Source organism: Chelonoidis abingdonii, chromosome 5, assembly GCF_003597395.2.
Source record: "Chelonoidis abingdonii isolate Lonesome George chromosome 5, CheloAbing_2.0, whole genome shotgun sequence".
NCBI lineage: Eukaryota > Metazoa > Chordata > Testudines > Testudinidae > Chelonoidis > Chelonoidis abingdonii.
Genome location: NC_133773.1, coordinates 14297805 through 14325756, shown reverse-complemented (window position 1 = coordinate 14325756; position 27952 = coordinate 14297805). Strand labels below are relative to the sequence as shown.

Genomic DNA, 27952 nt, shown 5'->3' with positions numbered 1-27952 from the left:
TCCACCCATCTATTTTGGAGGTAGGGTATGGGCGCTCCTGCGGGTGACAAAACAGAGCATTTTATTACGTCATCATTCAGCGCCACCCTGTGAGTTCAGGCTCTGGTTGCTGGGGTTATTAATGTTTCCGGGAGCAGGGCTGTCACCCGGAACTGTTCCCCTTGGAGTGACCGTTTCTAGCCGGACCCGGCGGCGGCTGCACTCCGCCAACCGCGCCGCCTCATGGCCTTCAACTTCGGGGCAGCCGCCAGCGCTGCTGCCGCTAACCCGACAGGTCAGTGCTGGGCGGCCGCGGCCTGGGCGTGGAGACCGGCCGCGAGGCGGGGCGGAGGATGTGCCCGCTCCGTGGCGCTCGCCCTAGCAACCGGAGTGGCGCCTCCCCAGCGCCGGGACTGGGCGGGGCGCGCGGCGGTGTCTCGTCAGGATGGGAGTTGGGGCGGGTCCGGCCCCTCCCTGGGACACCGCAGCCGTTCCTGGGGAGCCGCCGGCGGGGCGCCTGCCTGAGCCGTGGCTCTTCCCCTCCGTCCCGATGGATTAACACCGAGCCAGGCCCGTTGGGCTGCGTACCCGCGGCGGTGGGTTCGCGCCCGTCGTGTGAGCTCTGGGCGCTGCTGCAGCCCCGCGGGCACCCCCCGTGCTCATTGCCCCCAGCGCTCCAGGCCCTGCGCTGTTTCTGCACAGGAAATGCCCCTCGTACGTCTTTATATAATTGAAATGACTTGTGAGGCCCCGGTAAATTTTCGTAGCCTTTCCTCCAGGGTGCTTGCAAGTTGCTTCTGCAGATAGTGTCACATTACGGTATGTTCTTTTCTCAGTAGAGCCAGGTGGAGGTTCATGACCTCTGTAGTAAAGGGGGTCACGAATGACTGAGCAGTGTGTGTTTATACACACACACCAGGGCTTGTCTTGAATAGAAAATTTTAGTGTGATTATGAAAAGTTCAATTATGATTAGCTGAGATGAGGATGTACATGATGTGTACTAGTTGGCACTGATTAATCAGTCATGATAATTATCAGGTAACTCAAGTATTCACAAAAGTCTTCTTGTTCAAGCACAATACTTTTATTTATTTAAAGAGACATTCCTAGATAGCTTATCATTTGTGTGACATTTTCTAGGGTGTGAGGAAAAGGAAAGGCTACATCCAACTTGAAATCAGAGGGGAATGTTCCTTTTAAGCTTTGTAAGTGTGTTTGTGGCTTGTCTAGGCATATCTATTTGTGAACTAAACCCCAAAGCTTTAAGAGGTTGTGCTAAAAGGCAAATCATTTCCAGCCCCTTCACAGCACTTAGACTTGTAATACTTTGTCTGCCCTGGCATTTATCCTCACTGCAGAGGTAACTCGGGCTCTTACTTGAGTGGTGCCCCAGTCTGGCTCCCATGCACAGAAACCTCTTGCCTAACTGGTGGTGGTGTTTACACCCAGGCTGGCTAGCTGGCCAGCTGGCCTAGGGTACAGGCTAAAACCTGAGTGCTCCTTACACTCAGGCTGGTAACCCACCCATACTGCAGTGTAGATGCAGGCTAAAACTCTCAGGTGCTGATAATTCTCCAGTGCCTTCCCAAAAATCCTTCTGTGTGCACAGAAACACAAACAGTTTCTCCCACAGTTCATTGAGAGAGAATCCTAGAATGATTCATCTTATTGCAGTATTAAGAACGTTGGGATATAACCACAAAAGTCCTAGTGCATATAGTACCAGTGTGGACACGGTATGGTGCCCCACTTGAATATGGCTTTGCATTGTGCCACTCACACCCAAGTGCTGATCACCCAAATTAACTCTACAGTGAAGACATACCCCTGGAAAGCTGTACCGGTACTGCTTTAGCTATACTGGTTGTACTAGTATAGTTAAAATGCTACAGCTCCCCTAGTGGACTCTGTTACATTCGTGTACATGTGCTTTTTACGTGTGAAGCTTTTCCTATATGGGAGAGGGAATAACTAGACCAGCATGTCACTTGTATACTGATGTAACTGCATCCATGCTAGGAGTTGTACTGGTATAACTATAGCAGAAAAAATCATGCCTCTGACTGACATAGTTACATAACTGGAACTTTCATGTGTAGATTAGGCATAAGTGTGGGAGGGGAGAGAAGTCTTACAAAGCTAAAGCATGAATAAAAAAAGTGTATCCACTAACAGCATAGGTTAAATAGCAGAAAGCTTTGGATTACTCTGTGTTGAATGAATGAATCTCATTTGAAATGAAATAACTTCTCTCCTCTATGCTTTTAATTTAACTATTTCTATTTTTCTTGTCCCTGGTTATGGAAAACACTTTTAAATTCTTCCTTCAAACTAATGCTGCCTGCTCTCTTTCTGCTTCCCACCTGTTAGGATTTGGTGGGCTTGAGACTGCAAACTCCACTGCCAGTGGGTTTAATTTTGGGGGTTTCGGATTAACTGCCAATCCTGCAGTGAATTTTAATATTGGAAATTTCGGTGTGTCCACTACCTCAGCGCCACCATTCAATTTTGGTAACAGTCTGGCAAGTGCAGGTAGATAACACACACACTTGTTTGTAGTGAATGTTGATAGCAGGGGTCCAAGAATTCTTTTCAGATCTCTGGTATCTAAATATAAAAAACTACTTAATACCTTTTTGTATAGCCCAAATTAGAGAACAAAGCTTTTAATAACTTGTAGCAAAATCTCTAAATATGACTTTAAAAACATGAAATAGCTGTTGAAAGAAAATTACTTGGTCTGTCAAATGCACATTTTCTCTAAAAACAAAATAAACTATGGTGTCCTGCCAGTCTAAATCTAAGTCTTGATTATTTAGCAAATGGTCAGATTTACTGGCAAACTGTAATCTCAATTCTTTGTTCAGATATTGGTAATACTGAATAATTACAGAGTAAATCTGTAAAGCCACATTTCCTTACTTTAGATTCTTGGACTACTGTAGTCATGTTTTTCATGTTTCCTGAGTCTCTTCATTGGACTTCAGTTGGTTATCATGAACCCACCACACTTAACTAGTTTCTGTGGAGAAACAAATTGTATACGATCAGCACAAAATCAGTAGCCCTTGCATTCTGTCTCTGTTCAAGTACTGTTGTTGATCTGCTGAAATGATGCCCAGATGCAGGGTTGTGTTTAAAAGATGCTCTCGCTTTTTTGTTCTTCCTAATGTGGACACTGGTTATTTTTGAAGGGAATTGGCAATCAAGTGTAAATTAGTCAATTGAGTAATCGCATTGATTTATTTTAAATTTAGTCTTTTTTTTATGTGAAAATATTTGTGCCTTGTATGGGGTATACTATTTCATATGTCTCCATTTATGTAGGTTTAGCCCCGCAATCTTGTTCTTGCAGCTGCTCGTATCGGAATTATATGCATTCCACTATCTGGCCATTTTTTTGTATTTTAGCACCGATGTCATTTTCATGCACCTGATGAATAATGTAAATCTTGTTTAACTGATTTTACTCTGGTACAAATTCTAATTATTGCCTTTTTCCTAATGGATATGAGCTAAATTAAAACCAAACCTGAGATACACGTTTTCATTGTATTAACAGTTTAATTCTACAATTATCACTGGAAACTTTTTTCATCCAGTTGCATAAAGCTGATGCTCTGAAGGAGTGAAAATCAAGTTGGGTTGAAAATTAAGTCTGGTTTAAGATTCATTCTGTGTGCACAGAGATGGTAAATCTAATAGATTTACAAATCATTATGTGTTTTGATTCAGATGTAAACTGTATTTTGATAAACTGACGTCCATTGCCAATGACTATATCCATTTGTTGAATCATGTACACTTATACTGTTTGATATTTCTATATACAGCTCTTGCTGATTGAATACAATTTTGCAATTGTAACTAAGATTGTGTAACTTTGCCACTCATAACCGCTTTCCTGTCATACATAACATGCCATTTCAAGCTGTTTCATTACATTAAGCTTAAAAAAAAATTATTACATGTAACTTAAAATGGCTTTACAACAGCTGGTCTACATAGTAGACTCTTTTAGTTGAGGTCTGTGAGGTGCTGTCATTCCTGCTCCATATGTGTAGAAGAGGCCCCTGGGGGAGACTAATCAGTTTGGGCTATGATTCAATTGTTTTCATCTGACCTATATGAATGATATTGTGTCTTTGCTTTTCTGCTGCCTGGCCAAGTTCAGGAGTAGGATCAGAGTGGACTGATAATCCGTTTTGCTGAGTTAAAAAAGGATCTAAAAGATATAATGGGATGGCTTCTTTTGGCTCTGTTCAGGGAGAATTTCTGTCTTTTGTCCACGAGTACAGTTTAGAATGGCTTTTTGACCTCTTAATGCCCCAGGAGACCCAAGGCTTGTCAGTGGAATAAAGTATATTTTTCATCTTTTGTTCGCTAATAAGGTGATGGTTACTTTCACACATGTCTGGATCAGGAATATGTGCCTGAGCAATTTTAGATTGGATTATTGCAATGCATACGACACAGAGTTACCCCTGAAAACCTATTGATGTTTGCAGCTGGTGCAAAACACCGCTGCTTGCCTGCTCGGAACAGTAGCTATAAGGAGCTGCTTAGCCCCTTTCTGGATAAATGCACTGGATATGCTGCTCCGCCATCTGGTCCTCTTTTCCCTGTGCTTCTCTAGGCATACTACCTTGGTACCAGGACATGATTCTGCTGTTGGTGACTCCAAGTCCCTGGGGTACGGTTCCTGTTTTTTCTGCTGTGTAGCAGAGACCTCTTAAAGTCTGGGTTCTTCATGTTTCCAGCTGCTTTTACAGAGTCTCTTCATGACGAGCCTGAACACCTGTAGAAGCAGCAGGAAATAGAGGGGATCCAGCACCATACGACTAGCCAGCTATTCATAGACCCCAGTTTGGGAACTGCTGACTTAAATTTTTAGCTAATAAAAGTAAAACCTCAAGCATGTTTGCTGGGCTTCATACAGCCAGTGAATCTTGGAGGATGCAGGTGTCGCTAGCTCTTACAGATGCAGAGCAAGGACCATCCCAAACAGAGTGCGTTACAGTAGTGTACAGGGGGGATCACAAAGGCATGGATTACCACTGTGAAATCCACACCCAGAAGGAAAGTTTGCGGTTTCCAAATATTTCAGAGATGGAAGAGGACCACTCTTTGTTGTTGATAAAAGATTGTGGGCTTATGTTTAGCTGGGTAAGAGTAATGATTCAAGGTGCCTGGGATTAATGTCAGGGTAAAGGCACCCATTGCCTATATGAAATCCTGACAGCCCTTCATCTTACTGGCAATAACTCAATCTTACCCAGTCAAGTCTTTTAAAGTACTGCCTTGTATTTGTTCTGCTGTTTTGGCCAGGCAATGAGATGGCACAGTTGGCGTTAGAGACTTGAAGAGATTGTATTATAAAATGAGGGGTGCTCTCAGTTTACTGAGGACATTTCAGCCCATGCTTCTGAACTGAGATATAAATATCTTATGTACACCTCTACCTCGATACAACGCTATCCTTGGGAGCCAAAAAAATCTTGCCGTGTTATAGGTGAAACCATGTTATATTGAACTTGCTTTGATCCACTGGAGTGCACACCCTCCCCCCCTCCGAGCAATGCTTTACTGCATTATATCTGAATTTGTGTTATATTGGGTGGCGTTATATCGAGGTAGTAGTGTATTTACATGTTAGAGGTTCTACTGTATGGCCCCTTGACTGTTCCTCTCAAGAACCGAGCACTTCCCTTTGCATCGTAAAGTATTCCGACAAATCCATCCTCCTAACAACCTGTGTGCCACGCTGTGGACCTGATCCTGAAAACTGACCCACACAGGGAGACCCCTTCATCCATGGAAGTCAGTGGAATTCCACAGGAGTCTACCCCCTAAATCTTTTTGCAGGATGGGACACAGAATGTCATCCTTCTGCTGGCATGAGGGACACTGGCTTTGCCACGTGTTCCAGGATTTTACTCCATCTTTACTGTCTGTGTTCTTGCTCATATGCAACCATTGTATGTAAGATGCTTAGTTCTACCCAAGTGTCTGTAGTTCTTATTTATATTTTTAATTAAATGATCCTGTGTATTAAAAATGTACCACCCCGTCCCACAAAAATCCAGTTATTCTACTCTAGAGAATTAATGTGACAAAAGCTAGTACTAGCTATAATCTTCTGTAGATGAGGAGAGTACATCTGGCACTAAGCAACTTAAGTTAACTAAAGCCTAAGTGGTTGGGGGGGGTGGTTGTTTGTTTGTTTGTTTTTCAATATCCATGGCTCGCTTGTCACAAGCTAAATATGTATTGCCTCTTGTCTCCACTTTCTCTCCTGTTTACTTTATTGTCAAAGTAAATAACTGATCAGAAAAACTTGGTTGTGCCATAACACATTCATCTGTCAGCATCTCCCTTCATAAAACTCATTGCGTTGGAGTGTGCAGTTTATCATGATCTACAAGAGACTGAACCATGTGGCAAAGCCACCTTGTCTTTTTGTACAATTTATTTTACTAGGTGCATTTGGAGGATTTGGGACAACTACCACCGCTCCTGGATCAGCATTTAGCTTTTCTGCTCCTACCAACACAGGCACCACTGGTGAGCTACCATCATTCTGATTTAGAATTAAACTTAAAACTTCTACAAGACTGATGCTATCTGTTTTTGCTTTTCATATGTAAATCTTCTGTTAATCTTTGATTTTCTCTCCTCCTCTAAGGACTGTTTGGTGCTACCCAAAACAAAGGTTTTGGATTTGGTACTGGTTTTGGTGGAGCAGGTACTGGTACTGGCCTAGGTACTGGTTTAGGAACTGGGTTAGGCTTTGGAGGATTCAGTACCCAACAGCAGCAGCCCAGTAAGTACAAAGACTTCTGTTTCTTTTAAAAGCTAATATTAGTAAGCAAAATGTCTCTTGTTCATCACTCCTGAGTAATCAAAATATTAGTATGAGTTTACCTGAGTAATAGACAAATAATAGAAAATTCTAGCAACTTCATATATTAAGCTGCTTTTTTGTGTCCCCAGAACCATCAGTGAAGAGTTTACAGATCTCTGCACCCTTCATAGTTTAAGCTAGGGGTTCTCAGACTGGGGATTGTGACCCCTTAAGGGGTCATGAGGTTATTACATGGGGGGTTGTGAGCTGTCAGCCTCCACCCCAAACCCCACTTTGCCTCCAACATTTATAATGGTGTTGAATATATTAAAACGTGTTTTTAATTTATAAGGGGAGGTCACACTCAAAGGCTTGCTATGTGAAAGGGGTCACCAGTACAAAAGTTTGAGAAGCCTTTCACACAGAGCACCAGAGCCTGAAGAGGGGGATGAGGCAACTAAACCTCACTCAGCGCTAAATTCACCTCCAAGCTCCAAATCTCACTAGTGGGGAGATTGCTCTATTGTGGAAGAAAAAGACCAAGTAGCCTGGACATTTTAATGTGAATGCTTAAAAATTCACCGTTTGGCAGGCTCCACACTTCAGGTGCCTCTTGCTCAAATTGCTACAGGTTGCTGCATGAGAGTGAAAAACTTTTGGCACGTTCCCAGTAACTTCAAAATGTACTAGTAAAGTGTCCATCCCCTTGGACCAAAAAAAGAGATGGATCACTTTTCTTTTGAGTTATCTGCTACCTATCTTGCTGATGCTGTTCACTGTCTCCCTACTACAAGGGATTTCATGGAATAGATGGAGGAGCAAGGGTTCTACAGAGCATCCTGGAGAGTGTTTTTCCTTTTGCAGTTAGAGGTGTAAAATAGTAATGGTTGAACAGTTAACTGGTAAGCATTAGTCTTCCCAGTTAACCCAGCCTAACCATTAATCCCCAGCCCTGTGAATGGGCCGCTCTCTCTTTGTTCGGTTAACTGGCTAAATGATATCATTTTAATTGGTTAACTTTTTAAACAATATTTACATTTCCTATTTGCCACATAATACCCAGGTACCTTCACAACATGCCTCAGGATGGCCTTTGCTGTTCTGTTGGCAGTGTAGCCATCCTTACTGTTTTCTATAGAGCAAGCGAAATCCTGTGGTAAAGTAGTTCTTTTCCAAGTTTAATATTGCCCTTCCTTTCCAAGAGGCATATCTTTGGGAATAGCCTAGATTAGGGCATGTGTGAGGTGAGAATGTCTTATCCAAGGGTCTCTGTAGACCAGACAGAAATTTCAGCTCCTTTTTCTTTATCTACAGGACATGTAGGTTAAATTCCAGTGGAACTTGGCCTTTCATGCCTCATTTGAAAGAGACCAAGAGAACCAGGCCGAACTCTTTGAGATATTGCTATGCCATTCCCTAAAAGATTGGCCCGTAGCAAGAGACTTGCAGTTCCTGGCTGCGTGGAGCTGAACATAGCTCGCTTTTTGTAGTGACTTTATAAACTGAATTCTTTTCCTCCCCTGCCTCCTAAAGCAGTCACATCCCATCCTCCTTCCTTTCCTGTAAAGGAGGAATCCGTTTAGAGCACCATCAACTGTCAATTTCAAATTCAGGCAGTGTTCCCTTTTGACCGCAACTTAAAAGGTTTACAAAAGTCTGTTCCGTTTATTTTTGGTCTCCAAGAAGTCCAGGATGATCCAGCAGATTCTGGATAGTGGAGCATAAGTGCATCAAAAAGGAATCCAGCACATTGGTGATCGTTGCTGTCAGTCCAGGAGACTTCTGAGCATCTTGGTTATAGCATACATATCTCCATAGCCCCATTATAGCAGCCCTCAGAAATACCTGTGCTTCACCTTGAGATCTCCATTAATCATACTGTTCCCTTCTTTTGGTTTAGCATTGGCACCAAGAATCTTTACAAAGTTGATGGTGGCAGTGACAGCATCATGAGAAAGGAAGGAATTGTTGACACATTTGGTTAAAAGAAAAGTCAATACACCTCTACTCCGATATAGTATTGTCCTCGGGAGCCAAAAAATCTTATTGTGTTATAGGTGAAACTGCGTTATATCAAACTTGCTTTGATCCGCTGGAGTGTGCAGCACCCCCTCTTCCCACCCCCCCCCCCCCCAAGCGCTGCTTTACCGTATTATATCCAAATTCATGTTGTATCAGGTCGCGTTATGTTGGGGTAGAGGTGCATAAGAATAGGTCTGGGATCTGCTGACTGCTTTACAAGATTGCTGTCACAATAACAGATGTACCTTTCAGATCTTAAAGCATCCAAGAATGTTTATCCAATAACATTCCTCAAATGGGTAAATTTAGACACCTCTTTTTAAAAGTGTGCCTCTGTGTAATTGAATGTCAGACAATTCTATCAGCATTTTTAAGAAGGTGTGTGGGGGGGTTGTATGTCATTCAAAACATCAAATTTTGTGCTGCTTTATTTACCCACAGACTTCTTGGTATTCCCCTGACAAATGTATAAGAAGTTCTAGTGTGGTGTGCCTTAATCAGTTAATCTTTCTTTATTCCTCAAGAACTGTGTTTTCTGTATCTGATTTTAGCATTAGGTGGCTTGTTCAGTCAGCCCACGCAGGCACCTTCCCAGTCCAACCAGCTGATAAACACAGCCAGTGCTCTTTCTGCTCCCACGCTCTTGGGAGATGAGCGAGATGCCATTTTGGCAAAGTGGAACCAGTTGCAAGCCTTCTGGGGGGCAGGCAAAGGATATTTTAACAGCAACATTGCTCCGGTGGAGTTCACACAGGAAAACCCATTTTGCAGATTTAAGGTATGATATTTCTGGTATTTATCTGAATACTTATTCTGAGACCATTTGCAGTCTTCTGTTTTAATCCTAAATGCATCATGGAAGTTGCTTAGAATTAGCAATAGCTAAATTATGTAACATCATATGTTCTTCAAGGTAATGTGTCCCATTATGATATGCATGAGATAAAGCTCTGAGTGGTGTGCTTGCTGAAAATCTAGGCCCTGCTGAAGGGGGTGAAATAGCTCAGTGGTTTGAGCATTGACTTGCTAAACCTAAGGTTGTGAGTTCAGTCCTTGAGGGGGCCACAGAGGGATCTGGGGCAAAATCAGTACTTGGTCCTGCTAGTGAAGGCAGGGGGCTGGACTCAATGACATTTCAGGGTCCCTTCCAGCTCTATGAGAGAGGTATATCTCCATATATTACAAATGACATGCATGCTCATGTGAGCAATAAGACAGATTAAAATATTCAAGGATAATGTTAGGAGAATTAAGATCACTAACCATCCAAGATGAGCACTAATCCATTAGAAATGCATTTCTTCTGGTACTAATCACTTAAATATAACACTTAAAATTGTCTTCAAATTAATTTTTAAGCTTTACAGTGGTTCTCAAACTTTTGCTATGTGAAAGGGGTCACCAGTACAAGCTTCTGAGTATGACACACACACGCACACACTGATAAATTAAAAACACTTTTTATATATTTAACACCATTATAAATGCTGGAGGCAAAGCAGGGTTTAGGGTTGAGGCTGACAGCTCACAAGCGCGCGCGCACCCCCGCCATGTAACTACCTTGTGACCACCTGAGGGGTCCCAGCCCCCAGTTTGAGTACCCTGCTTTAGAAGACCAGGATAATCTTCTTCTTTTTTTTTTTTTTTGATATCCAGAACAACAGACTTAATGTTGATCTCTGTGTCAACCTCAGCAACAGGAGACTGTTTTCTAAATTTGGCCTGCGCACCATTTTGGTAGCCCATATTCTCTTCTGCATCAGCTAGATTCAGGCCAGCTTATTCTGATTTTAACTCATCTGCTTTTATCCTCAGGAGTCTTTAAGCTGTCCTTATGTCTTGTCCCAGTTTCCAGTTCTGCTGTGCCAGCAAAGAGTAGAGGGTTCCTCATCCCCCACAGATCTGATGATGCTTACTCTAGCGCAGCCAGAGACTAATTAGTAGACATATCAAAGAGAGTAATAAGCCTGGTTTTGTGTATGCATTTGAGATACTTCCCTAAGAGATGCAATTCTTACTCTGAATGTTAATGTAGTTTGTTGCATGTTTAACACTTGGTTTAGACATACAAGTCGGAGAATATTACCAACGCTCTAAAACCGAACCTTTGTATAGTAAATGCGTAAATGGATGTAAAACAAGATGGCAGGTATTTGACTGTCTTCATAATGCATTTTATGGTGCAGCCTAGTAATAGGAGCTTCTTGTGGGCAACTTGACACTTCTGAACAATCACTTTAATATAGGTATCAATTCTAAAAGTTTTACACCCACTTTTAAGAGGACTGCTCTTAAGAGAGTACTGGTGCTTTCTGCAAATTGCACAATACACTTCATCTTTCTCGTAAATTTACCTTTTCATTAATTCTGGGAAGTGCATTTCTGTGCTATGTGTTTAATCTTATTTGTCCTAGGGCCTTGAGTATTGCCCTGGGTTGATTCAGGCTGATAGACTTTTTGTATCCAAGTGAAATGGCTTTGAGGGAACTCTTGCTGAATCTCGTTTGACTTCCTTTTTTAAGAATGTAGTGCGTACGCTGGCACAATAATTGTAAGTGCAGCCATGTATCCTAGGTTAAAGATCCATTTGTAGCCCCTCCATAAAATTCACTGTCTTTGCTATATTGTATCAGGAATCAAGAGATTTCAGTGACTTTCCCCAGTGTGCTAAGAAGCAGTGTATTTGAACCTTAAAACAGTACAACACCTCAGTGCATGAAAACAGTTGCCTCAAAGCAAGTTGGATGATGATCACTAATTCATGACTTTTCAAACAGTCCTGCAGTCTTTGAAAATTACTATTGTTATAGTATGAACAACAGAGTTTCTTTGTGTTGGGATATTGAGTTGCAGTAAGATTAAGTATTACACGCTTTGTCTGATGGATCTTTATCACAGAAAGGAACAGAGGGGTTTTTAAAAGAAAATAGAGAAGATAAGATTAGGGTTTTGTGTTTTTAAATACAAGCATTCAAAACTCCATCATTACACACTGAGATGGAAAAGGAACTGTTGTGTGTGTACTGAAGTTCTCAAATGTTATATCTTGACCTTCAAGATTGTTTTATTTCATTTAAGCCTTACACCTACAGAAGCACTCAGTATGTACACCTTGAGTTGTATTCCCCAGTATCTTCCTACTCCAGCCAATACCGCATAGAGTGGAGGTTCCAGAACTCTCCAGAGGTTGGAAGTGATGCACTTGTGAAAAAGGCGGCTATCATTCTGTGGTACATTAATAGGCGTGTCATATGTAAGATATGGGAGGTAACTGTCCCACTCTAATCAGTGTTGGTGAGGCCTCAGCTGGAGTGCTGTGACGAGTTCTGGTGGTCATACTTTAAGAAAGTTGTAGACAAACTGGAGAAAGTCCAGAAGAGAGCATCACAAATAAGAAAAAGATTTAAAAGACTTGACCTATGTGGAAGGGTTAAAACTTGGGCATGTTTAGTCTTGAGAAAAGAAGACTGAGAAGGACCTGATGTATTTGAAAAACTATTAAGAGCTGTCGGGGATGACGATCAATGGTTCTCTATGTCCACTGAAGGTAGATCAAGGAAAAAATAGGTTTAATCTTCAGCAAGGCAGATGTAGGCTGGATATTAAGAAAAGCTTTCTAACTATTTGGGTAGTCAAGCACTAGAATAGGCTTCCAAGGAAGACTGTGGAATCCCCATCGTTGGAGCTTTTTAAGAACAAGTTGAACAAATAGCTGTCGGGGATGATCTAGGTATACTTGGTCCTGCCTCAGCACCAGGGGATGGACTAGATGCCCTCTTTAGATTCCGTTCAGTTCTAAATTTCTATGATTTTATCTTCCTTTTTCCTTATTTCTATATTATGAGGGGTTTTTAATACAAGTCAAAATTCCCTTTCCTATGTTTACATTTGCATTTTAGAAAATGTATAAAATCTGTTATGTTTAATTCCGTTCTCCGTTCCAAAACAGTAACAATTTCCGTTCAACCTAGAATTTTCCCAACAGGCCAAAATGTCTCAAAGGCAGAGAATTTCTGAAAATTTACCTTTTTGAAAACTTCAACCATTTCAAAAGTGACTTTACTGATTGCTTAATAAATGTGGTTTTAGAAAGTAGGAGTGCATTTAATGCCTGTAAAATTATTCATATGCTATGGTTATATTTAGAAATAGCTGGAAACATGCCTTAGAGAGGTCTGTCATTTTACAAGTTCTGCAAGTGTTGTCCTCTCCTACACCCACATCTTGATGTATCTCACTTTCAGGTGAACCTTTAACGACATCCAATTTGGCTTTTTCCACAGGCTGTGGGCTTCAGTTGCATGCCCAACAACAAAGATGAAGATGGCCTGGTGGTCTTAGTCTTCAATAGAAAAGAAGTAGACATTCGAAACCAGCAGCAGCAGCTAGTAGAATCACTGCACAAAATTTTGGGAGGCAACCAGACCCTTACGGTCAATGTAGAAGGAGTTAAAACACTGCCAGATGACCAGTACGTTAATATCTTCTTGTGCAATTTCCCCCCTTCTCTATCTGGTTTTCTCTGCGTGTATAATGTGTTGGCTGTCTTAAAGTCAATCTGCTTCTGTACAAAGCTTCTGCTGAAACTCCTTCTAAGAGCCTTATAGGGATACTCAAATATATATTTAAAGTTTTAATGGTGTATTCTCAATATAGTACCCATCTGTGTTCTTCAACAGTATCCATTTATTTGCCTACAGGTTTTGGCCTGTTCTATCTCTCTCCTTTTTCTGTATCTTTCTTTCCCTTTTTAGTTTCTTTTCACTGTTTCTGATGGAGCATTAAATCCAATTTTCTTGGTTTATTTAGAATTTGCATCACTAGTGAGGCCAGTAAAGTTCTGGTAATAGATTTTTCTTGTGATTCCTCTGCTCGGCAGCAGTGCAGGAAAAATCAGGGATGTGTGTAGTGGTTACTGCAACTGGGTTAAATGCACTAAATATTTTAGAAAGTGGAGGGCATGCCCCACAAGGTAGATAGTGGTGTGTTTGGTTTGTTTGTGGGTGGCCGGGGGGGAACCAATGCTGACATGGTATTCTAGCATTGGAGCCCAGAAATATTTGCTTTGGAATTAAGTTTGCTTACTGACAGTGTCACTGGCTACTTCTGTCTGTGGTGTGCCAGAGGACTGTTTTTTACGCTGGACTACCTTAAGTATTTCTAACATCCCCATGACAGTAGGCACCTTTTGGCAGTTACCATCCACACACTTGCTAAACTTAGAGCAAAGCCTCTACTTTATCCTGACATATAGACTGATTTGATGTATGAAAAGACAAGAAATGTGATGCTCCAGTATCCAGTTCTTTTTCTCCAATGATAGAATTTGGGCTGGGTCAGGGATGGGTGAGCAGAGTTGTCACTCTGAGCACTGACTTTCCCATGGCACCATCACAGGGTTGGCTGGCTTTTCTTCTTCTTTGCTTTGATTAGGCAGACTTCCTCCTCTCCTCCTCCTCCCTCTCCCCGATTGGCTGACTGTGCTTTTCTTTTGCTTGGCCAATGTGGAGGCGCACACTGCTGATGTTTTCTGCCCTGAGTGGATGGTAAAACATCTAGGGCTGCTCCTGGGCTAGGCTTATGTACTTTAGGAAGAAACAGGATATCATGCATGTATATTTTCCTGTTAACAAAATGTGAACCTAGTGGTTTCTAATATGCACTGACAACACATCAGTGTGTAGATATTATTAAACTGTATAATTTTGTAGTTCAGTTATGTTTTATTAAACAAGTATCTGACTTCTGAACTATTTGATTAATATTTGTAATTCTGAATGTGATGCTCACTTTTTTGTTTGCTATATTAGTCAACAGTAAATATTTTCAGCCTTCTTTTTTTTTTAATTGACTGGAATGTATTGATTGAAAATGATGCTGTTCTGTTTGGCTCATAATTGTATTTCAGTTATTTCTGTAATCCATTAACTGATCTACGGTACTTGTATTATCATATTTTCTGTTGCATTTGCTTGTTCAGGACTGAAGTTGTCATTTATGTTGTTGAACGGTCACCAAATGGGACTTCAAGGAGAGTTCCAGCCACAACCCTGTATGCTCATTTTGAACAAGTTAACATAAAAACATCACTGCAGCAACTTGGAGTTACCCTCTCCATGGCCAGAACGGAACTTTCTCCAGCACAAATCAAACAGCTTCTACAGAACCCTCCTGCTGGTATGTACTGAAGTGCTACCTTAGTTGGTAAACGAGCTTCCACATTCTCCAGGTGTCTGGGAGAGTAAGTGACTGATTGGAAAAAATGACATTTTTAATCAAAGGAGTTTTTAAGATGACCTTATATACTGACATGTCTGTTCCAAATATTTCTAACCCTTCCAACAATGTAACTTCATTTTGCTCAGTTGATAGATATTTGCATAACTTTGTAATACTGGGGTAGACAATACTGTAAGTCTTAAACTAGTTCAGTTCCTCTTATTAACTGCTTCACTGAGTCCAGCAAAAATGATATGCCAGGATAGTAACTTTTGCAGGTAAAATAAACACCGTAGGGGCCTGTATTCTCACTTCTCCCAACTTTCTCTGAGTGACTCTAATACACATCAGTACATGTGCACAGACAGTAATTGTATCCCTTTGGATGGGTACGGTGACCTTTTTGATTCCTCATTTGTTCACTTGCAATATCATAGATATTTGGCTTCTGTTTGCTGGTCTGTGGCCTAAAGAGAAGAGTTTGTAGGATCTTCTCACACTTAAAGATAAGTGTACATTTGGAATAACTCTTTGCCTGCTCTCCAGGTTCAAAATCTTAAATAGTCTGTTTTTGGCTTGGATAAGTTGCGTTAAAGAATAAGTTGCCCATGTTCTGGATATGTGTTGTTTGTTTTGTTTGGGGGAGTTAAAGGCCAGAATAACATTTAAAATAGACTTCAATCTTTATCTTTCATTCCATAGCAGGAAATCAGGTGCTTTGGTAGCAAAATTAGGATAACTTTGATTTCCCTTAGTTGAATCTGAAATCCAATCCAATTTCAAAAAATGAATTCAGAATAGTCTTATGTACTACATCTGTGGTTCTGCTACTGCGTTTTGCCATTTTAAAATTTCTCTCTCCCCTATTGCTATGTGAGACTCTCAAAAAAGGGGAAACTGACTATATGGGGACAAAGTCTGTTCAATGCACTAAGTAACAACTTCTGTCCTGTCTCTTTCAGGCATAGTAACTTTAGGTGTAACTATAGTAGGTATAAAAAAAACTTACCACAGAAATCTGACAATTTTTTACGTTGGCAGTGTCCATTTAAACTACTGATGTGTATTTTGGAATAACACTTTTGTTTTTTAGAACTGCTGCTTTATTGATTTGTGCAGCTAGCGAAGTTTCACCTTAATTGTATCATTGGTATCTCGTGCTTCTCCTCCTGTCTGTTTGCCTTTTTATCTTGTGCATAGACTCTAAGCTGTTTGGGCATGAACAATCTTTTGTGTAGGAGCCAAGCACAACAGGCTGCTTGCAGGAATATAAATAAAACCCTTACGTTAGGTTTTCACCAGTGTAACAAGATCCAGATCTGTTTAGAAATCAGTGCATGCACAACAGTAACATTTCTATAGCACATGAAATGTCAGACCTCCAAAAGCATCCTTTGTACTGACAGTGCGTGTACAACAAATTATGAGCAAAGCAAAATTACTACCTGAAAGTTACATGGTGGATTTGAACTCATTCTGAAAAACTGGACTTTCAAAGTGTAGGTTGAACATCTCCAACTTCCCCATCCTTAACTCCCTCTGTTGTGCATAGGTCCTGCACTTGCAGCACGCGCGTGCATGCATGCAAACAAAAAACTGACCGTAAACACTACATACTAAATTCTCTAAATAATGGGATGTTTTGGATAGGCAGGAATTTCAACAGTTTAGTTTAGTTATAAATAAATATTTCAGGTAATGAAATTAATTTGTGGGCAACTAGAGTAAAGAAAAGCATTGTGCAGATGAAGCATAGGACATGGCAGATTAACTTTACTGTAACTTTGACATCGTGGACTAATTTATCTGGATTTTAAAATGAGTTTGGCATGCTTCTGCACAGAAAAATCAGCACTGTTATCCAGAAATGCAATATATGAGAGAAACAGTTGCCTTACCCATAGGAAAAAGGGTTTATTTTCTCAGGTATAGGGGAAATGTTAACTTGGTTTGATATTAAGACCTATTTTATTTAACATGTTTGTCCATAACATTGAGAGAGAGTTGATTTAGATGATATTCAAACTGGCAGACAAAACTAAAGCCTTGTCTACTTTACAGCACTGCAACTTTCTCGCTCAGGGGTGTGAAAAAACACCCCCCTCTGTGCTGCAAGTTTCAGCGCTGTAAAGTGGCAGTGTAGACAGTGCACCAGCGCTGGTAGCCACTCCCCTTGTGGGGGTGTTTTTTTAACAGCACCGGGAGACCTCTCCCCCAGTGCTGGTGCCACTACCACACAGCCACATTAAAGCATTGTCATGGCAGCGCTTTAATGTTGCTCGTGAATACATACCTGAAGTAACATAGTAAATACAAAAGATGTATTTAATATAGGGATCTGCAAAATCTGGGTCACTGGTCATACCAAGGAAAAGACGGCTTAATGAAAAACAGTATACCTGAGGAGGAATAAACAGTAGCATTCACTTAGAGAATGCCATAATTAAGGTTGCTAGTTACAGTTGCTTTTCTGCCCCCCCCCCCCCAACTAAACTTTCTTAAAAATGCTCCTTCAGCCTGGGGCTGAAATTTACAAATGTGATCGGAGTAAATCTCAACACTTTTTTCCTTTGTCTTCTGCATCTTGAGGGCTATTGCCTTTATATTCTTATCTTAGTTTTTGTAACTTCACTTTATGTGAATTAATATACTCAGTGTGTGCATCTTAGCACAGTATCCTTGATAGATAATATAGTCCAGTGGTGATAGCACAGAGCTGGGTACCAAGATGTCAGAATTCTAGTCCCAACTTTGGTATGTGGTTTTGAGCAAATCTCATTGTTTCCCTATTGTTGAAAATGATACTTGCCTACTTCCCCAGGATGTTCTGAAGACTAGTTTAAACTAGGCAAACAATATAAAATATTTAGGGTTGTCAAGCAATTAATAAGATGAATTGTGATCACACAATTAAAATAATGCTCACTTTATATTTTATTACAAATATTTGCACTGTAAAAAACAAAATAGTATTTCAATTCATCTAATTTAAGTAGTTTAATTCAATCTCTTTATCATAAAAGCTGAATTTACAAATGTAGAAAATTATGTACAATAACTTTTCTTTTTGAAAGCAATGTAAAACTTTAGAGCCTACAAGTCCACTCAGTCCTCCTTCAGCCAATCACGCAAACAAGTTTGTTTACATTTTATGGGAGATAATGCTGCCCATTTCTTGTTTATAGTGTTGCCTGAAAGTGAGAACAGGCATTCGCATGGCACTGTTGTAGCCAGCGTTGCAGTACATTTACATGCCAGATGCGCTAAAGAATCCTGTGTCCCTTCATGCTTCATCCACCATTCCAGAGGACATGCGTCAATGCTGATGACAGGTTCTGCTCGATAACGATCCAAAGCAAAGCAGACCAATGGGTTCATTTTCATCATCTGAGCCAGATGCCACCAGCAAAAGATTGATTTTCTTTTTTGATGGTTTGGGTTCTGTAGTTTCTGCATTGGAGTGTTGCTCTTTTAAAAGTATGCTCCTCTACACCTTGTCTCTCTGATTTGACGGCATTTCAGATTCTTAAACCTTGGGTCGAGTGCTGTAAGTATTCTTAGAAATCTCTACCTTCTTTGCATTTTGTCACATCTGCTGTGAAAGTGTTCTTAAAATGAACAGCATGTGCTGGGTCATCATCCACGACTGCTATGACATGAAATATATGGCAGAATATGGATAAAACAGAACAGGAGACGTACAATTCTCCCCCAAGGAGTTCAGTCTCAAATTTAATTAATGCATTATTTTTTTTATGAGCATTATCTGTATGGAAGCATGTCCTTTGATATGGTGGCCGAAGCATGAAGGGGCATAAGAATGTTTAGCATATCTGGCACGTAAATACCTTGCAATATGCTATGCAAATGCCTTTTCTCACTTTTTTTTAGTTGATGTAAATAAGAAACAGGCAGTAATTTCCCCTAAATGTAAACAAACTTGTTTGCCTGAAAGACTGGCTGAATGAGATGTAGGACTGAGTGGTCTTAAGTTTTTTTTACCTTGTTTTGTTTTTGAATGCAGCTATGTAACAATCTACGTTTATAAATTACACTTTCATGATAAAGATTGCAGTATAGTACAGTAACTCCTCACTTAAGGTCCTCCCACTTAACACTGTTTCGTTGTTATGTTGCTAATGAATTGGGGAACATGCTTGTTTAAAGTTGTGCAATGCTCCTTTATAACATTGTTTGGCAGCCATCTGCTTTGTCCACTGCTTGTAAGGAGAGCAGCCCATTGGAGCTAGCTGGTGGGGGCTTGGAACCACAGTGGGCTGGCAGCCCGGCCAAGTTCCCTGTGCAGCAGCTGCCGAGCAGGCTGTCAGTTGCCTTGCCGGGCAGTTCAGGTGTCTCCTCCCCGGCAGTGCCATGTGCTGTTCCTGCCCCCTGCCTTGGAGTTGCTCCCAGGGCAGCCTCCTGCTTGCTGTGCAAGGGGTAGGGGGGGAAGAGATGTGCTGATGTCAGGGTGTCCCCCCTCCACCTGCTTCTGTACCCCATCTCCACAGAGCAGGGGTGGACAGGACAGGGCTCAGGACAGAGACCTTGCTGGCAGCAGCTGCTGTCTCAACTTGCTGATCTACTTAAAAAGGCAATATACTTAAAGTGGGGTCAGCATACTTAAAGGGGCAGTGTGTGTGTGTGTGTCTCTCACACACACGGACACCCCACACACAGTGGCTCTCTATCTCACACATGCATGCACCTCCTGACACCCTGGTAAGTGGAGGGAGTGGTGCACTCCAGTGGGACAGTAAGGATTCATCATCTTCAGTTTCCCTAGGGAATGTTTGCAGTCATTGCCATGCATCAGTTGTCTCCTCCCTCCATTTGTGCTGCCTTGTAGAGTGTGAGGCTACATTAACAACAATGTGTTAATCCTTGAGGGCTCAGCCAAGTGTTAGTTCATCATTTAGCAGCAAGGCATCCCCTGGGAAATAGCCCACCCTCTGACTTCACCACCTCAACCAAGCTTCACAATCATCATTGCTGTCTACAGTATTAAATTGTTTAAAATTTAGACACACACTGTAAAAAGTATATATATTTTTTTCCTGGAACCTAACCCCACCACCCTCATTTACATTAATTCTTATGGGGAAATTGCATTCGCTTAAAGCAGCATTTTTTAGGAACATAACTACATTAAGCAAAGAGTTACTGTACTTGTATGCGGTGAATTGAAAAATACTCTTACAAATATTTGCACAAAAATTGTAAATAAGTGAGCATTGTACACTTCTATTCTGTGTAAGAGAAATCAATATTTGAAAATGTAGAAGCATCCAAAAATATTGAATTTTAAGTGACCTAATGTTTAACAGTGCAAATAGTTTTTTAATCACAATTTTTTTGAGTTAATCACATGAGTTAACTGTGATTAATCGACAGTCCTAAAAATATGTAATGGCTAGATCTTCTTGATTTCCCATTTGGCACCTCAGCAGCAATGATGGAGCCAAATGATGTCTTTTCATTGCTTTGTCTTATGCCAGCTTCACAGATTATTTAATCATTAAATTGCTATATAAATATTCATTAATATACGGAAAATAATGGCAAAATAAGTGACACTGACTGAACTGATAGGTTTCCAAAGAAGTCTTGTGTGTTTGATTTTGATGTTGTGATTTAACACACAACTTAGTTGCTTGTACTATTATTTTTATATTCCTTTTGGACCAGATTTTGATGGTCTCCTGACAACTTGTTCTGATACTTACTGTTTTTTAATCACCATTTTCACTTTTTCCTTTCATCTCTCTACCAGTGAGACAGCTTGACAACTGTTCTTTGGCCCAGATATTTCCACAAAACCTGGGCCCAGGATGTCTTAATAAACTGAATCTTAAAGCTATTAATTCAGCTTATAACAGCTGATTGCAGTGTGGGTCTTTCACATGCATTATTAAATCTGATTACTTACCAGCTGTTTGATGTGAAAACTATTGAAGCACCACTGACATTGTCCTTATGGAAAGAATTTCCATTTTCTCTTGTAGGTGTTGATCCTATTATCTGGGAACAGGCCAAAGTGGATAATCCTGATCCTGAAAAGTAAGTCTCTCTCTTTAAAACCATGGATATACGGTGTGAATTTAGCCTAAAAAATCAACACTTTCTAAAATAACTTTCAGGTAACTTTAGGAGATATTTTTAGGGGTACAAATGTATAATGTGATAACTACAAGATAGGTAATGAGAGGGTGGCCACAAACACAATCTCACTCACAAAAATGCCAATTTAGTAAATCTGCCTTTAGGACTCAGGGGAAGGAAAGAAGTGCACTCAACCCCCTCTGCAGCTTCTTTCTCCCCTCTTTCCTGAGCTGATGAGTTCTCTGGAAGCAATATAGAAAGTCTAGACAGATGGTATAGAATCCACTACACATGTAGAATCTATGCAGCACCCCCAAAATTATTAGTATGTAAATCTGTGGCAGCAGAGGACTGTGGGCTTGGTCAGAAGTCATGTCTGATTTTTTTGGGTTACAAAAGGTTGCAAATTCTTGCTGTAGGGTAGATGTTAATTGTTTGGAACTGTTAGCTCGCTGTATCTGTGAACATCAAACCAGCACATTTCTTGGGATCAATCCTGCCCTGTTAGTCCTGTAACTCTAAATAAATCTCCTTCATGGTCAGTATAAGTGGTTAGGACTTTTGAATTTAACACCTGTAATTACAGTGACTTCTCATTCTTGTCATGAACAGTCTGCAATTCAGGAATATTTTGTTAAATATAGATGTAAATCTTGAGTTGTTTAATAAAGCACTTCTGTTCCCGTAGGCTTATCCCTGTACCAATGGTAGGGTTCAAAGAGCTGCTGAGAAGGTTAAAGGTCCAAGACCAGATGACTAAGCAGCATCAGACCAGATTAGATGTAAGTGTTAACTTCTGGACACCATTCATTCTGAACATGGTTGCAGACAATGGATTTCACACTTGAAAAGTGTGACTCTTGTGGCCTGAAATCCTGACTTCCAACTGCTGAGAACTAATCTGGGGAGCATTAACACTTGGAAGTAGTTTAGAACTATTGCTACCATAGATAATAGAGAAACATAAGATACATCTACACAGTAATTCAACACCCAGCGTCTGTGGAGCTGTAAAATTGCTGTTTAGATGTTTGGGTCTGAGCTTTGGGACCCCACAGTGAGGGAGGGTTCCAGACTCTAACCTAAGCCTGAATGTCTACACAGCAATTTTTAGCCCCACAGCCTGAGCCTTGCGAGTCAGTGAGCTGACCTGGGCCAGCCCCAGCCACGCCCTGCATCTTTTATTCCAGTGTAGACGTACCCATTGAATCATGCATCTGGGTAGTTACGAATTTAGAATATCTTTGAGTAGGTGACTTAACTGAAGCTGAAACAGGAACTGCAAGACAACCCTTACAGAAGCTATTGGGACTCTTGTATATGATTAACAGACATCTGACACCATGCTATATGTAGGAGTGGCAGACTTACGAAATAACTGTTCTCTGCTTTGTATGAATATTTTCTCTCATCTGCTCCCTTGAAAGAGAAAATTATCTTTTTTGGCTATGAGTGTCTAAAATCCACTGTTCTTAGTTCAGGGATTTTCAAAAGTGTCTCCAAATTAGGCGCTCCACTCTTCCTGACAAGCACCCCACTCATTGGGAGAGTGTGTATGTAAGACCTTTTAGGTCTCTCTTGAAAATTCCAGCCATAGCACTGACACAGCCTCAGTTTGGGGAGCGTATTTGGGGCATCAATACTGTAGTGATGGGTGTGCTGTAACTACCTGACCAGAACAGATATTTTCACTTTGAGGGGACACAAGTGGGAAGCAGGAAAGGGGTTAAGGATACTGACAGATTAAGGCTCACTTGGCTGCTCTCCTGTTCAGGATGAATATTTAAAACATTCAGTTAATTGCATACAAAACAGAATGATGGTGATGGCAGAGATGGGCTGCAACAGACCTACTTATTAAACAGTGGGGTATGATGGCAGTCTTACATGATAAACTACTACTCATCACATGACTCTTTTTGCAGGTGTTCTCAAATATGGCCTCTTTAGGACTGATCATTGTTCTGAAATTCTAATAGCAGGGAAAATGCATGCTGCTACTAGTATTTTCCTGCTTGTAAGAAGGTCTTTAATTTAATTTTTTTAAATAAATTTTTGATGGCCTCTAGCTCCAACCATGTTTTTCTTCCAGATAATATCAGAAGATATTAGTGAGCTGCAGAAAAATCAGACCACAACCATGGCAAAAATAGCCCAGTACAAGAGAAAACTAATGGATCTTTCTCATAGAACCTTACAGGTAACACTTGGATGCATTGAGTAATCTGATGTGTGTGTTCCACTGGCAACAGACTAGACTTAGAGCTGTAAAAGGAAAACTATTTCCCATTCCTTTTCCTTTTCCTTTCTTTCAGTCATTCCAAAGATCATAACTTCAGTGGTTCCTTTTGCAGGTGTTAATTAAACAAGAGATCCAAAGGAAAAGTGGCTATGCCATTCAGGCTGATGAGGAACAACTTCGTGTACAGTTAGACACCATTCAATGTGAGCTCAATGCACCTACTCAGTTCAAGGTGAGTGAGTTAAGCTCTTGCAACAGAAATGGGCTCTTGGTGTACTTACAATCAAGCTGTAAAACAACCTCCCAAAAGCCGGGTTAAAACTATTTGTGGTTAGTATTCTTCCTATGAAAGAAAACATGGACATTTTCCCTGTCGATTTGAGTCAGCAGATTTGCAAGTCCTAAACCCCATCTTGAAAAAAACCCTTACAAAGTCAAAGACAACACAGGGAGTACTGAAGCAATTTTGTGAACAGTATCAGACTGTTTGTTTACTGTATTATATCCCCCACCCCTCTTCTTTAAAAAACAAACAAAAGAAGCTGAGCCAAAACTTTCAGGCTAATGGTACATTTTTCTGTCGGGACTACGGATGTCAGGGGGAAACTGCTTTTCTATCTTAATACATGTGATTCTCATCTATTTTTAGGGTCGACTAAATGAACTGATGTCTCAGATCAGGATGCAAAATCATTTTGGAGCAGTTAGGGCTGAAGAGAGGTACTACATTGATGCAGATCTCTTACAAGAAATCAAGCAAGTAAGTATTCCTTGTGGTGAACTGCATGCAGAATTCTACAACAGCCTGCTTGGGTGGAGGGTGCACAGCTTATGGAAAACAGTGGTGTTGGAACTGAAGTTTCAGCATGCCTCTTGAGTCTCAAGTGGACTTAGTCTAGAGGAAATTCAGCAACAGCATCAAGCAAATACTAAGAGCTCTGTTCTTGGCAATCTTGATGTGCAGTGAAGTTGTTTTCCTGTAGTACCCCAAGCAGTGCACATATAGGGGCTACTCAGAAATGCAGATCTTGGAAAACCAGTCCTAGGACTTCAGGCTCCCTGGTCCACCAAAGAGCTGACGGGGCGGGTCCTAGAGCTGAGAGTCCTTTAGCTTTAGCTGAGTCTTCCATGCTCTCTGCAGCAGTGCTGTCAACCCTGAACTCGCTATGTTTTGACAAAAGTTTAATTGAATCTGCCTTTTTCCAACCAGCTCTAACCTTGAGTGAACTCAAATAGTTTAGTGTGTTGGTAAGGAGTTCACAGGCCTTCAAGCATGACCATAGTAAAAATGAAAATATATTATACTTAGCAAAACTACATTACTTGTGCCTTCAAAAAGTAAACCTAGCTGTTGTAGTAACAAAGGTTATTTGAGAGGTTCTAAATGGGATAAACCTGTTCTGATCTTTTTATCAAGTAGTGGACTGACCTGTAGGTTTGTGTGATAAATGCTACAGCTGAAGTGTCTTTTGCATTTTCTTTAATTATTCTAGCATTTGAAGCAGCAACAAGAAGGCCTGAGTCATTTGATTAGCATAATAAAAGATGACCTGGAAGACATAAAACTCATAGAACATGGATTGAATGAGAGCATCCCTATCAGAGGAGGAATCTTCAGTTGACTTGTCATAGCCCACTGTTAGGGGCATATCAAATGCATTACCTTGTTTCAGGGTTCACTTTCAAAGCCTGAAACTGACCAGGTTAAAAATAAAATGCATATCTTAGTAGAGGATTTCAGAAATTTGGTATCTGCTATAATCGTTTGGACTAGCAAAGCCTCTTCCATGCTTTTCAAACTTGATGACCTTTGGAAGGTTTAGACTTATAAAGCTGTATATGCTTTCTTAAAAGAAACAATCTGTTCAGATACTGTTCTGCTACAAAAGTTATGTACTATTGTACATGTTTACAACAGCATTGTTCTTCCATGCAATGCTAAGGGAATCTTGCCTTCCAAGTTTTCATTTTTGCAGTGAGTAAAAACATGAAAAGAATCTACATCACAAAATTCTGCATACAAAAACTAGGCTGTTGCAAACTTGTACATTACACTGTAAACATGTTTAATAATCTGTGGGAGGAAGTTGTGGATGTAGTGTTTAGTGTAATGTGACCTTTTTTGGACTGCAAGCCTATATTTTTATATCATTTTGCTTATTCAGGAAATAGAATAAAATGTCTCCTTTAAACTGTGTCCTTTATCTTGTTGCCTTTTTATTTCTAAAGTTATGCTTTGTGATGAGTTACATAAAGATTTGTAAAAAGGCACTTGTGCTAGGAAAAAAATCTACCAGGCATCATACTGTAAAGAACTTTGCATTACACTAGATACAGTATTTGAAGTAATTTTTTAAGAAGAAATTACTCAAACCTGACATACCTGTCTTGGGTTCCCAAACAAGGTGAAAATTCCTTGGTAAATACCATTACCCCTTGCAAATACTACATTTGTGAAGGTTGGGCGAATCTTGATTTGTTCAAACTGTAACAGCAAAACAGTTTGTTCAAAGTTCTCACTTTCTGCTGCAGCACTAGGTAGTGGTGATGGGTCAATTACCTGAACCTCTATAGCAGCTCTTAAAGTATCTATCTTGCAAGTTTAACTCTTTCTAGCAGAAAGAGAGCCACTAGCTAAAGCTAAACCAATTCAGACTAGAAAAGGCACATTTTAGCAAGATGGTTAACAACTGGAGTGTCTTACCCTAGGGATGTAGCAAATTCTCCATCACTTTACATCTTTAAAGCAAGACTGGATTAAAAAAAAAAAAAGTTTCATGCAGAAGTTAGAACTTCACATGATGGTGTGACTTAAAGCCCAGAAGCAACCATTAATGAGCTAAAGTCTATTTAAAACACAAAGATCCTGCACCTTTTTTTAGGTTTGTACTTTATTAGATACTTCAACTTCAGCTATTGCAGATGTTCCTAATTCCACTTCACAAACTTTAATGCTCCTGTAATAGTTTACTGACATTTGTGTAACAGGCTACACCATACCGTTGCAGAGTGTTATTTATTCCAACAGGGGAGTTTCTATCTACTTGATCACCAAATTCCCTCTATTTCCTTTTAAAATACAACTTACCTATTTGGCCAGTTATCATACCGAAAATTGGAACATGGGCAGTAACTGCTGCCAACACTAAGATACCTAAAATGCAACTCAGTTCTACCTCCCCACAAGTTGTCAGAGGTGCCATTCAGAAGGCATTGCATGTGGCATTTCAGGCTGTTGCTTAGCTATTGGGGCAGCCGCTAACAGCCATCACTTGTGGGTGGGATTGGAAGGAGCTCTGCTGCTTTATCATCACAGTGAGTGTGTTCAATGAGGCGGAAGGCCTCTAGGAACTCATTGAAGTCTATGTTTCCATCCTTGTTGAAATCTATGCTGCGGGCCAGGTCACTGATGCCATCATCTGTGAGCTCAATGTTCATGTGGGAGCTGAACAGCTTCCACGTCTGGTGGAATTCCTCAAATGAAATGAGCCCTGCAGGGAAGAAACTTGCAATTCAGTTTAGTGATAATTCTGTGCTGCCCTCTAATGTGCACAAGGGGCCATGCAGCCCTTCTCTGAGCCTGCCCCTTCAGCAGCACACAGGTAGGTAACAGTGCAGCTCCTGCACAGAACTGGCAGCAATCAGGATAGTCATGTTTCGTTCCGGGCTCAGCCACACTCCGCAATGTTGAAGTCATTTACTGCATGTTCCTCATTTTTCCCCATGTATAAACTGGTGACAATACTCCATATCTCAATTGGGTGTAGAGGCTAAATTAAACAATACTTTACTATTCTCCAGCACTTTCTAAACATCCATTAATTACAATGCACAGATAACAGGCAAAAATGAAGCAAAGGTTTAATGCATTGTGGCACGAAGGGAGCTCCAAACAGCTGAGATGCACCAGGAGTGAGGGGAGAAGAGACAGTGCCCTCTTACAGATAATTTAGCAGCATAAAAAGTTAATTCAAATTGCTCTGTTTACTGTGGTGCTGGGGATCTGAGCACAAGTCTGAATCTTCACCCATTATTGCTGATGCTGGCTAGCTGTCCACTGCCTCCAAGGGATTAACTAATAGGATAGATCAAATGTAATCTCAAATAGTTTCACTAGAAAAGAATAAAGGTACTATATGTGTATTTATCTCAGATAACTTCATATTACTCTACACTCCTACCACACTTTTCATCTGATGCTTTCAGTATATTACAACCATTTATTGAATTAAGTTTCAGAAGGTCCTGGCAGATATTATCCCCATTTTACAGATGGGAAACTGAGGTACAGACACATTTAACCTCTCGATCCTACACACCTGGAAATCATTGACCAAACTACTATTGTCTTTTATGGTGCATAATTGGAGTTTAAGTAACTTGCCATTACAGAAGGTAGCTATAGCACAACTGGGAACAAAACCCAGATCTCCTGGGTCCCAATAGGGTACCTTAACCACAAAGTCATCCTCATACGTAATATCCCTTTTGCACTGAGGTCCTAGGTGAGCCCATTTTCACAGCACAAAGAAGTGATTCATCCAC

The 27952-nt window shown here is 40.6% G+C and overlaps 2 protein-coding genes across 4 annotated transcripts in view; one reads left to right on the top strand and one right to left on the bottom strand.

Moving 5' to 3' along the window:
* The first annotated feature begins 68 nt into the window (after nt 1–68).
* NUP54 (nucleoporin 54) lies at nt 69–25604 on the top strand. 3 transcript variants are annotated; one of them, XM_032768065.2, is made up of 12 exons: nt 69–274; nt 6462–6545; nt 6667–6804; nt 9399–9625; nt 13131–13318; nt 14828–15024; nt 21069–21123; nt 21854–21947; nt 23258–23365; nt 23520–23639; nt 24057–24167; nt 24901–25604. In XM_032768065.2, the coding sequence occupies exons 1-12, from the start codon at nt 223–225 to the stop codon at nt 25027–25029; spliced, it is 1503 nt and encodes a 500-aa protein (XP_032623956.1). In that variant the 5' UTR covers nt 69–222; the 3' UTR covers nt 25030–25604. The 3 variants fall into 3 exon arrangements, with proteins under 3 accessions (XP_032623956.1, XP_032623955.1, XP_074922182.1); XM_032768064.2 differs by lacking the exon at nt 69–274 and adding an exon at nt 2267–2513; XM_075066081.1 differs by lacking the exon at nt 69–274 and adding an exon at nt 5373–5959.
* A 622-nt stretch (nt 25605–26226) lies between these two features.
* PPEF2 (protein phosphatase with EF-hand domain 2) overlaps nt 26227–27952 on the bottom strand; it is a 39356-nt gene continuing 37630 nt past the window's right edge. Inside the window, exon 18 of the mRNA XM_075066080.1 lies at nt 26227–26898. Coding sequence (XP_074922181.1) covers nt 26666–26898 — 233 coding nt within the window. The 3' untranslated portion in view covers nt 26227–26665. The remainder of the gene's footprint in view (nt 26899–27952) is intronic.

Coding starts and splice junctions, on each gene's coding strand:
- NUP54 (XM_032768064.2), top strand. CDS start 2,282: ATGGAAAACACTTTTAAATTCTTCCTTCAAACTAATGCTGCCTGCTCT. Junction 6,805..9,398: donor TACCCAACAGCAGCAGCCCA/GTAAGTACAAAG, acceptor ATCTGATTTTAG/CATTAGGTGGCTTGTTCAGT. Junction 9,626..13,130: donor ACCCATTTTGCAGATTTAAG/GTATGATATTTC, acceptor CTTTTTCCACAG/GCTGTGGGCTTCAGTTGCAT.